General features: G+C 35.6%; 2 protein-coding genes across 3 annotated transcripts in view; both read right to left on the reverse strand.

Moving 5' to 3' along the window:
• The window catches only part of LOC106882278 (organic cation transporter protein), a 40,655-nt gene extending 36,618 nt beyond the window's left edge, over window positions 1–4,037 (reverse strand). Inside the window, exon 1 of the mRNA XM_014932896.1 lies at window positions 3,777–4,037. Within this exon, the coding sequence (XP_014788382.1) occupies window positions 3,777–4,037 (261 nt within the window). The remainder of the gene's footprint in view (window positions 1–3,776) is intronic.
• LOC106882280 (solute carrier family 22 member 27) overlaps window positions 9–10,623 on the reverse strand; it is a 42,941-nt gene continuing 32,326 nt past the window's right edge. Inside the window, exons 5-6 of one of the 2 annotated variants that reach the window (XM_052967547.1) lie at window positions 10,309–10,463; window positions 9–5,804 (exon numbers count right to left, since the gene is read on the reverse strand). In XM_052967547.1, coding sequence (XP_052823507.1) covers window positions 5,782–5,804; window positions 10,309–10,463 — 178 coding nt within the window. In that variant the 3' untranslated portion in view covers window positions 9–5,781. Of the gene's footprint in view, window positions 5,805–7,526; window positions 10,464–10,623 lie in introns of those variants that run through there. The other variant, XM_052967546.1, reaches the window with a different exon arrangement.

The following is a 10,623-nucleotide window of genomic DNA, read 5'->3' on the forward strand; positions in this document are numbered from 1 at the left end:
ATGCTGACCATTAATTGAGCAAGTTTCTCGTTTGATTATAAAATGAAGGAACTTGTTTTTTTATATATTCCTTATTGGTAAATGTGTATCGACTACGTCCACGAGGTTTGTATGAGTTCATTTCTCATTCCCATAATATTATATATATATATATATATATATATATATGTGTGTGTGTGTGTATTCGAAAACTTGATTGTCTTTTGATCACACTACAACGGATAGTTTCAGCATAATCGGTTCTTCAAGTAATCATTTTAATCCACCTCAATTCATGGATTGCTGAGACAAGTGATTTTGAATGTGTGTACACTTCTACACGTACACCCGCACAAACATACATACATGCACGCACGCACGCACACACGCGTATAGATAGAAAGAAGGATGAACAGATAGATAGAATTAGATTGAAACAACTAAATACACGTATAAGCTAATCTAGAAATATTCCTATATCGTCAAGTTTAGGATGAAACGCATGATTCAGCACTGGTGTAAGAAAAACATTGATAAATATATTTTAAAATTACAAAACTAAATTTTAGCCGAGATGCAGACACGTTGTATTAAGCATTATATACGTGTTGCTATTTTAAGTATTTATTTTCTTTAATATTCTAGTATTGATCTGTCTATCATATGTATTCTCTTCTGTAAAACCTATTTCCATCTCAAGCACCATGGTTAAATTGTGGGTATGATATCCTTGCAGTTTATTATTTTTATTATATAACGTTGGTGTGGAGGCGCAATGGCCCAGTGGTTAGGGCAGCAGACTCGCGGTCGTAGGATCGCAGTTTCGATTCCAAGATCGGGCGTTGTGAGTATCTACTGAGCGAAAACACCTAAAGCTCCACGAGGCTCCAGCAGGGGGTGGTGGTGACCCCTGCTGTACCCATTCACTACAACTTTCTCTCACTCTTTCTTCTTGTTTCTGTAAGATAGAGTGAAATACTTTTTCATACAACACAGAGTAAATATGACGAACAATGCAACATATTAATATCAATCAAATTAAACGTTTAAAATAGGGACGAAAGTAAAGTAGAGTGTCTCCTCTCGGCTAGATATTATTCTTACACCATTCAATTGTAACAGTGTTTCCGTACATCAGCTATCAGATCTTTACAGAGTTATAGGAATATTCACGTGTAAAGTCACTAGACAAGGTAAGCAAATGTATGGAGTAGGATACGTGTATAGCTTATTGTTTCAATTTCTTTTCTCGGAATCATGAAAATAGACAAAATAAAAAAAAAATTCTTGGAGAACCACTAACACTGTGGATAGTTCAAGAACCTTTTTCATTAATTTTTTTTACTTTATTGTTACCTCAGCAATCAAGGTATAAGTGTGAATTAAAATAATCACCTGAAGAACTGATTTCAATAAAGCTACTAGTTGTAATATATCGAAGACACTTGGAGAAAGTTTTCTGTTGGTTAACATTATTTTCCTAACACACACTCACATATGTATATGTGTAACTGTGGCCTCTAAGCCACACATTGATTGGTCAAAGTACAGTTTGTAAGATTCAGCCTGCTGGAGCCCATCGGAGGGTATTTAAAGGAAAATCTAACGATTTCAAGACAATTGTCAATTGTGGAACACGACTGTCACTACATAACCCTGATGATTCTTTTCTACTCTAGGCACAAGGCCCGAATTTTTGGAGAGGGGGCCATTCGATTAGATCGACTCCAGTACGCAACTGGTACTTGATTTATTGACCCCGAAAGGAATTTGAACTAAGAACGTAAAGACAGATGAAATACCGCGAAACATTTCGCCCGGCGTGTTAACGTTTCTGCCAGCTCGACGCCTTAACATAAACCTGACGATTGCGCAACACATGAAAGCACTAGTTTATTTCAATGTTGTAAAATTGTAAAAATTGTAAATAATAAAATGTGAAAATCAGACTAAGCTGGAATTTCATTTGTTACTATATTCTTCACGTGCACTTATAGATGTATATACATACACACATTAGTTTGTGTGCGTGTGCGCGTGTTTTCATGTCTGTTTTTATGCATACAAAAGTCTACGAACTGGTATTTAATTATGCTGTATCCCTTTATGTCTTGTAAGGTTGTGGTCTGACAATCTGATATCGATAAAATCAGTCTCAGACTGAAATGTTTACTTGGGTCGATATGACCAACTAAACCTTGAAGTTGGTGCCCCAGTTTGGCCACAGTCCCATGACTGAAAGCTGTAAAAGAATGCCTGAACTGTATCCAACATGTCTCTGTGGTTTATCGTAAACTCTAGATGTTTATATAATCGGTCTACAGCTCAAAACACATTTATGATTGTAGCCATTACAGACGACGCCTCATAAAACTTTAAAAAAGCCTTGTCTATTCAACGCTAAAGAATCTTTTCTACTCTAGGCACAAGGCTCGAAATTTTTAGACGACCCCAGTACGCAACTGGTACTTAATTTATCGACCCCGAAAGGGTGAAAGGCAAAGTTGACCTCGGCGGAATTTGAACTCAGAACGTAAAGACAGACGAAATACCCTCAACGCTAAAGAATGATATTCATATCCTCCTATCAGCAGTCTGAATATTTCTGAGTAACAAATAATTTGGAACAAATTGCAGACCATCAAAATCATTTTTAAACTTTTACTCTCGCAACACACGACACAAACATCGATCGTCTACACAACAAAACTAATAAAAACAAAATTATTTCATTGGAAAGTTACCTAGATAAACGTGGAATAATATACGTTACGGTTTTTGTTCTGTCTCTTTTGTTCTGTGTAGGAATCTTATCGCGGTTAAATTTGTATTTATTCCTTCCAAATTAATGAAATACATTACAAGTATGCGCTGGAGTCAGCTTAAACGACTACCACTCACCCTCGCCGCCACCTCCATTATACAAACATATGTGATTCTATACCTGTGTTAGAAATTATTTTAATCATGGGACGAGATAAATTCAAAACACATGTACACCATAATAGCGATATTAGTAATGTTTTAGGACCACTTCTTTTTTATAGACTTATTATACCTTCTAATATAATCATTTATAAGCCAAACATTAATGTTCACACAGGGTGTCTTTCTTTCACCAGCCCTTATTGAAAGCAAACCACGAATCTCCCTATACATTACAAATAGCCTAGTAACAATGTGGCACCTCGACTCCCGCTAAACATCTCAAGCAATCTACGGAATTTGAACTCAGAACGTAACGAAATACCGCTAAGCATTTCGCCCGGCGTGCTAATGTTTCTGCCAGCTCGCCGCCTTCGACACTAAATATGTCACCAGTAAATACTAAAGAATTGGCGAACGAAATACAGCACATCCATTCGTACATAATTTTCTATGTGACTCTAAAAATCAAGAATAGGTCCAAGCTAGCCATCCCGCTCACTTAGCTCTAAACTTGTCCACAACCTGTATATAATTAATATCAGAGAATCTCTTCACGAAGTTGCTATGATAGCACAACTTTTAATCAAAGATGTTCCTTCCAAGCATGACCATCTGTATAGAATACTTACATCTCTATTATTCAGTAAGTCTTTCTTGTTTTATGATAATAGTATAAGGTTTGAAGGCGATTCGGTTGCTATTTCTAGAAACACCCTTCGTCTCATTGATATAAAATGATATATTAACAAAATCAATGCCTTATACCAAGAATATTTTAATCTTGTATTTTCTATTTCCAATTCTTGTGGCCCACATCTAAATTTCCTACAAAATACTGATAAACTTCTACAACTAAACATTCTACTTACTTCGACCGAAATGTAGACAGCTGCCATACTTTTGACAGCTGCCATACTTTTGACAGCTGCCATACTTTTGACAGCTGCCATACTTTTGACAGCTGCCATACTTTTGACAGCTGCCATACTTTTGACAGCTGCCATACTTTTGACAGCTGCCATACTTTTGACAGCTGCCATACTTTTGACAGCTGCCATACTTTTGACAGCTGCCATACTCTTGACAGCTGCCATACTTTTGACAGCTGCCATACTTTTGACAGCTGCCATACTTTTGACAGCTGCCTTGTTTAAAGTTTAAAGATTTCTTGTTTTTCAAGACACTACTTTTTCTGAATGAAATTATCTTATTCTTTGTTTCTTCTTTTCCTTTTAATACCTCTTTTGTTCTTTTATGTTTATCCGTTCTTCTAACCGAAGATATACCAAAAAAGGGATGCCGTCGTCAGAAACGAAATATGCACTTCTATCTTGAGTTCAAAACCTCGGCCTATTTTATGTACTTCGCTTTTCCTCTACGTTGGGAAAAGTTACAATATCTGGGGAAATCATCTGCAAAAGACTGGCATCCTATCAAAGATATATTTTTATCAGTTTACCTGTTTAAAATCGAATAATTGCAGGGCAAACTTCTTAACATTCCCTATTACAGACGTGCTGTTTCCCCCACCGCTCTCTCTGCTTTTTCTGGCGCTACTTCAGAAGTCTACGTTCCTCGTATCTGAATGTCCCAGCCAAGCATTCTAGACTTACTGGTTACCCCTAATTTCCTTATCCTTAGTATGTCTCCAAACCACAAGGTCCCACTCAATGCCCAGTCCATTCCATCAACGTCAACCTCTCAAGATTTCTCTTCGTGCAAATGGCTTTCTTTCTTCAGAAATCGCTTGTATACAACAGTTCAAGTATAAAACCTTAACGACATCGGTTTTGTCGGTCTTGGAGGCTCTGGGAAGGCTATGAACACACCCCCTTCTTCTAAACTAAACTAAACACGTAGCTCCTTCTTCTAAACCAGACTAAAGAGTTAATTTGCGGTCCTAATGAATATTTCGGAGGAACTAAGTTGTTACATTGAATATTGTTTTTTCTTTTGCTATCGTACAAGAATTTTCTCTCTGTGTTGTTGATTGAGCTACTTACTGTAGATTAATATATATTCATAGAAGCCACATGTTAGCAGAATATACTGGAAGCCAAATAAAAAGAAAATGTTGTACAAATAAGAATCAAAGATCTAGTTAATGATAATCAGAGTGCACTTCGATATTTATTGCCGTTTCAGCAGCATGGTTCGAACATAGGACAATATACGTATGTGTGTGTACATAGTACCAACGGTTAGAAGATCCTTTGAATCGCTAAGATATGTGTGAAAAAAAGTGAGTGAAAGAAACGTAGAAACTTGCTCAATGAATGGTTTTTTTATAATATTTTAAATAATTATCTGAAAATAAAATTCTTGAAAGGCAATGGCTTAATTTCAATCCGGTTTTAATACGCGAACATTGCTGGTTTAGTTTATTTTTCTTCGATAAGAATAGTTTGTTGGTAGTTGTTGAACAGTTCTCACTCCAAAACTCCCAAATGACATTCAACAATTCAAACAAAAACACCAACCATACCAATCTCACCTCTTCATCACATTCTTCTGCTCCAGAAGGGCTTCCATAGACTATAGACCGAGCGCCCTTCCTCTTTGGAACAGCACATGAACACCTCTCGTCCTGTTATTCATCTGCAACGGAAGAAGTCTTAACACAAGTTAATTTTTCCCTTTTAAATGCAGCAGACTATTTCGAGTGACCTTTTCTCTTTTGCAGGAAACAACAGAACAGAATGAGAGTTGATGACACGTATCGACGAACGTGCAGTCTACAGGCCGTCACCACTGTGGAGAGGTACTTCAATGTTTTGTAGAATCTCTGCGATTAGAACCAGATGTATCACTGCCGATGTCCAACTGGAGTCTCCCTTTGAACCAGTCTCCTTCACTTTACAAAGATCTCGTCACTTACCTTATGACACCGAACTTACCTTCATTAAGAAGCAAAGTGTTAATTGTTAATAAAATTGATCCTGCCAAAACAACATTTTATTCAGTTTTCACCTGAGAGCTAACTCTAACTCCCGATTTAGGAATTTGTAGTGGCTGTTGTATAGACCCAGGTCTGTTCTAATTCAGCAGGCCTATGACTAAAGACAATCTAGTTATGACCATCCTATCTTATTCACTTATCCACACAACAGTGTATCCACACAACAGTGTATTATGCAAACTGTCCTGCCCCTTTCAAGTAGGTAGGGTGTGGTCTGAGGGGGATTTGGCTGTTATTTCTACCAGGTCAACCGGCGACACAGAGTTCTTCTCCAATAATAAGAACAAATTTAAGGTATTTAGCTCTTGTTAGTAATCTCTGATCGAGCTAATATATGACAAAAGACGTTACAACTTTGACTTTTCCTTAATTTACCGTAAATAGGAAAACAATATGTAATCAGTCTTTCGTTCATCGAAGATGATACGAAATAATTTGAGGAAGATTTGGCTATTATTTCTAAAATTTGAGGGAGATTTGGCTATTATTTCAAATGATTATGTAGTGTCTCACTTGATTTTCGGACGAGCTGCAAGTTATTTGACAATGGTGTTAGTCTCAAGATGGACAATCTCAGTTATTCAGGATCTTTGTGATATAAGAGGTAATATTACAGAAGTTTAACCGTCGAAATAACAACCTAGAAATTGGCGTATCCCGCCCAAGTACATAAAGAAATGTTTTTAACAGATTTTGTCTTCGGACCTATATTTTTGTAGTTCAATAACTTTCGGTTATGAGATCGTTGTCATAAAGGGAATTTCCAAGTGGTATGCCATAAAGCAACCGAGATTTCGTTTACACCCTTACAACAAACGAAGTGGATCAGAAGCTTCCCTCTTGCAAATGATATCATCAGAGAACTTGACAATTGTTTTAGCGCAACTAAGAAACTAAGGAAAGTCGAGTAATTCTTTCAAAGATTTATATGGATCAATATTTTATTTTCTGGTGTTTTATTCAAATTTTCTTGGTCTAGGACTTATTTCCCATGTCTGAGAGTAGCTTTAAGCCCCGACATTGGATAGCGGATAGAATATTGTAGATATTTCGCCCCCCAAAAACCGGGTATCAGCTATTTCTGACAGCCAGCTTTAAAACATGGATTCTGGAAATGCTCGATGCAAAATGTAAGTGAATCGTCCAAATACTCAAAGGAGAGTTTTCAACAGATTCCAAAGTAGGACCCATATTCTCTCGTAGGTTCAATAACTTATCCATTTCGTTACTACAAATCATAAATTACAATATATATATTTATATATATTGTATAAAAGATCGTGGATAAGGCCAAAACAATGTGAAGTAAATGCAAGGTAAATTACAAGAGAACAAATATATGAATTAATGTAGACTTACCTTGTATTCAATATTTCGGGGTTATGGTCCCATTTTCAAGAAATTGACGAATGTTGCCGATGTGCGCACATCGGCAACATTCGTCAATTTCTTGAAAATGGGACCATAACCCCGAAATATTGAATACAAGGTAAGTCTACATTAATTCACATATTTGTTTTCTTGTGATTTACCTTGCATTTACTTCGCATTGTTTTGGCCTTACCCACGATATTTTATACAATATATTATACACAACGCTTCACAGTAATTATTCCATTATAATATATATATATATATATATATATATATATATATATATACACTATAGTATACACAGTAAGAATAAGTTCTCAGCCTCACATTTGATAAATGTTCTTCATTTATGTATTAACAATGTTACCAATAGTTACATGTGAGAGTATTTCCACAATTCTCGAGTTTGAAAATTGTGCAAATTCTAACCACGGGAAACCATTGATAGCCTTGTTAGTCCACAACAAAAATATGGATGTGTGCCTTTGTGTGTGTGTATACATATATATATATATATATATATGTATATATATATATATATATATACAAAGCGGATGTACACGAAGTACGATCATTGCTAGAAATAGCAGCCGGTAAGCTATCGGCACTATGTAGAGCTTCTCTGAATGTTTAGAGGCAGAGATGTTTGCGGGCGGTGAATATAGAAAAATTCTGTCTGACCTCTAGGGAGACCGTTAAAGGAATGAAGGATAATTCAATACTACAGTTTCAAATTTTTCGGATCACGTGCATGAGCGCGAATCCGATTGGTTGTCTTTCTTCAGTTGAATCTACCTCTGCCAACCAAAATTTAAAATATCCACTACATCTCTGCCTGTTTACTCGGCTGAAATCTCCAGTCAACATCAGAACCGAACCAAGATCAGTGAAAAGATATACAGATATACATCTTTCCATAAGTTTTTACACCGGTCGTATAATACGGTGCTGATTTCTTACTATATATCATAACTATAATTTTCTTTAACCTATTTTCTTTAATCTTAATCGCATCCTAACTTATGGAGCTTACTACAGTTTACATGCTGAGCTTAAGTTAAAAATGATAATACATAAAATATCAGTTTTCTGTACTTTATGTATCATAACTTAAACTATATTACTGCAGTTTTACGATTTACCATAGTCTTCTGTAGTGCTTTTTCTACACTTTCTAGAACCCATTAAATTATACAATATATCCTACAATCGTTATACAACAATATAATGAAAAATCTGCTAATGGCAGTCAACAACAATAAAATCAACATTAATAGTCAACACAAAGAAAAGTTGCGAAATATCTGAAAGTTGATATTGTCATATAGAAAAATGAAACATGAACAGTACGAAGGGCAATAATAATAATAATAATAATAATAATAAAATTTTTTGCCACAGGGGCAGCTTGCCACAAGGGCAGCTTGTTGAACTGGTACTTATTTTATCGACCTCCGAAAGGATGAAAGGCAAAGTCGACCTCGGCGGAATTCGAACTCAGACCGTAAAGACAGACGAAATACCGCTAAGCATTTCGCCCGGCATGCTAACGTTTCTACCAGTTCGCCGCCTTAATAATAATGATGATAATAACAACAACAATAATAATAATAATAATAATAATAGTGATAATAATAATAATAATAATAATAATAATAATAATAATAATAATAATAATAATAATAATAATAATTGTTTCTCTAATTTAGCCATAAGGCTAACAAATTTGAGAAGATGAGATTAGTCGATATCATCGAACCAGTACTGGACGGGTACTTCCTTTTGTCGATCCCAGAAGGGTAAAAGTAAAGTTGACCGTGGTGGCGTTTGAACTAAGATAAAAGAAAAAGAAGCTGGAACGAAATACGGCAAGGCATTTTCTCCGAGCTCCGCTGGTTCTGCCAGTTTACTCCCCTTAATAATGATGATGATGATGGTAAAATAACAGCAATGAGAAGAAGAATAACAATAATTACAACATTAATAATAATAACAATAATAATAATGATTTCTAACATGGACATAGGGTCTTATATTTTATAGGGAGGAGTGTAGCTGTCATTTTTTCCCCTTGTATATGACTGGTATTTATTTTCCTTGTCCCGATAGCCAGTCACTAACATTAGTTATTTTTATATTTTTTTCATTTTGTACGGGAGATAACTCCTAACGGGGTTCGAGGTTATTGCGACTTCATCAGGTAGGAAATCATCATATAAATGTCTCAACATCTGTATTGTAACATAAAACTGTTTAGAAATACCATTTGCATGAAAACCAATAGTACGTTACGTCATCTCCGAAAAACAAACCCTTCCTCGATCGGCTTTATTTGAATTCAGAATGTACATGTCGGTAAGTAGACCGCGTTTCACCCAATTGTATCAGCCCTTTTGTCTTTATTATTGAAAAGATCAATTAATTAATAATTAAAACAAATAAATATAAAGGTCAATCGATGAAGAAAAGGTCGGCCATGATACTTTGAGGGACGCTATTAAGTCTCTTCATGGTCTGAATTTAATCAGCCGAGGTGAACATAGCCTGTTTCTAGTACTTTTAAGGAAAAAAAATGAATGGAAAACAAAGATCGAGAAACAAACGAATATGAAAATATAACCAGTTGTTAGTAACACGAAATAATATTCTACGTGTTCAGTACAATTGTCGTTATTGTTCTATGGCGTCAGATCATCTCTTATCTGGTAGACTTATGACCAAAATTGTTCCAACAAAGCACATCCCCTCTTTTTGTGTATCAGAAATCTTAATACTGTCAATTTAATTTAAAATGACAGTGTGTGAGGTGTCAAAAATTTACCTGCTATTTCTGGCAAGTTGAGCAGCCATGTAAAAGTTGATTCGTATCGTGAATAGTTTGAAGAAAGGCAAAAGTCGTATTTCACGTTATTAGTCAAATATATCGTATACCCGGAACCCACCTCTTTTTTTCTGTAAATAAACACCAGGGTGTTTTGATAGAACAGGAAGTATACGTGGGCATGTGAGGGTTTTCTTTTGTGTCTGTGAGTCAAAAATGAGAAAAAGGAAAGAGTTTGATAACTTACCTAAGATAAACGTTGGTATGTAAGAACCTGAACATCCAATCCCTGTTAGGAATCGCAAAAGATAAAACAAGTAAATGTTATTGACCCATGCGCTCCCTAAAGCAGCTGAACCTTGTAGCAAGATGGAATACATCATCACAGTTCTTCTTCCCACGCTAGATTGGTTGCAAAGGAAATATAAGAAGGAAAGAAAAAAAAAGACAAAAAGAAAAATACATCTTTAGTACGACATATGTATATGAATTTGCATGTGATTATTACAGTTGCAGCTGTCGCTTATAATGTTTCACCACCACCACCACCACCACCACCACC

The sequence above is a fragment of the Octopus bimaculoides genome, chromosome 4 (assembly GCF_001194135.2).
Source record: "Octopus bimaculoides isolate UCB-OBI-ISO-001 chromosome 4, ASM119413v2, whole genome shotgun sequence".
NCBI classification, from domain to species: Eukaryota; Metazoa; Mollusca; class Cephalopoda; order Octopoda; family Octopodidae; genus Octopus; species Octopus bimaculoides.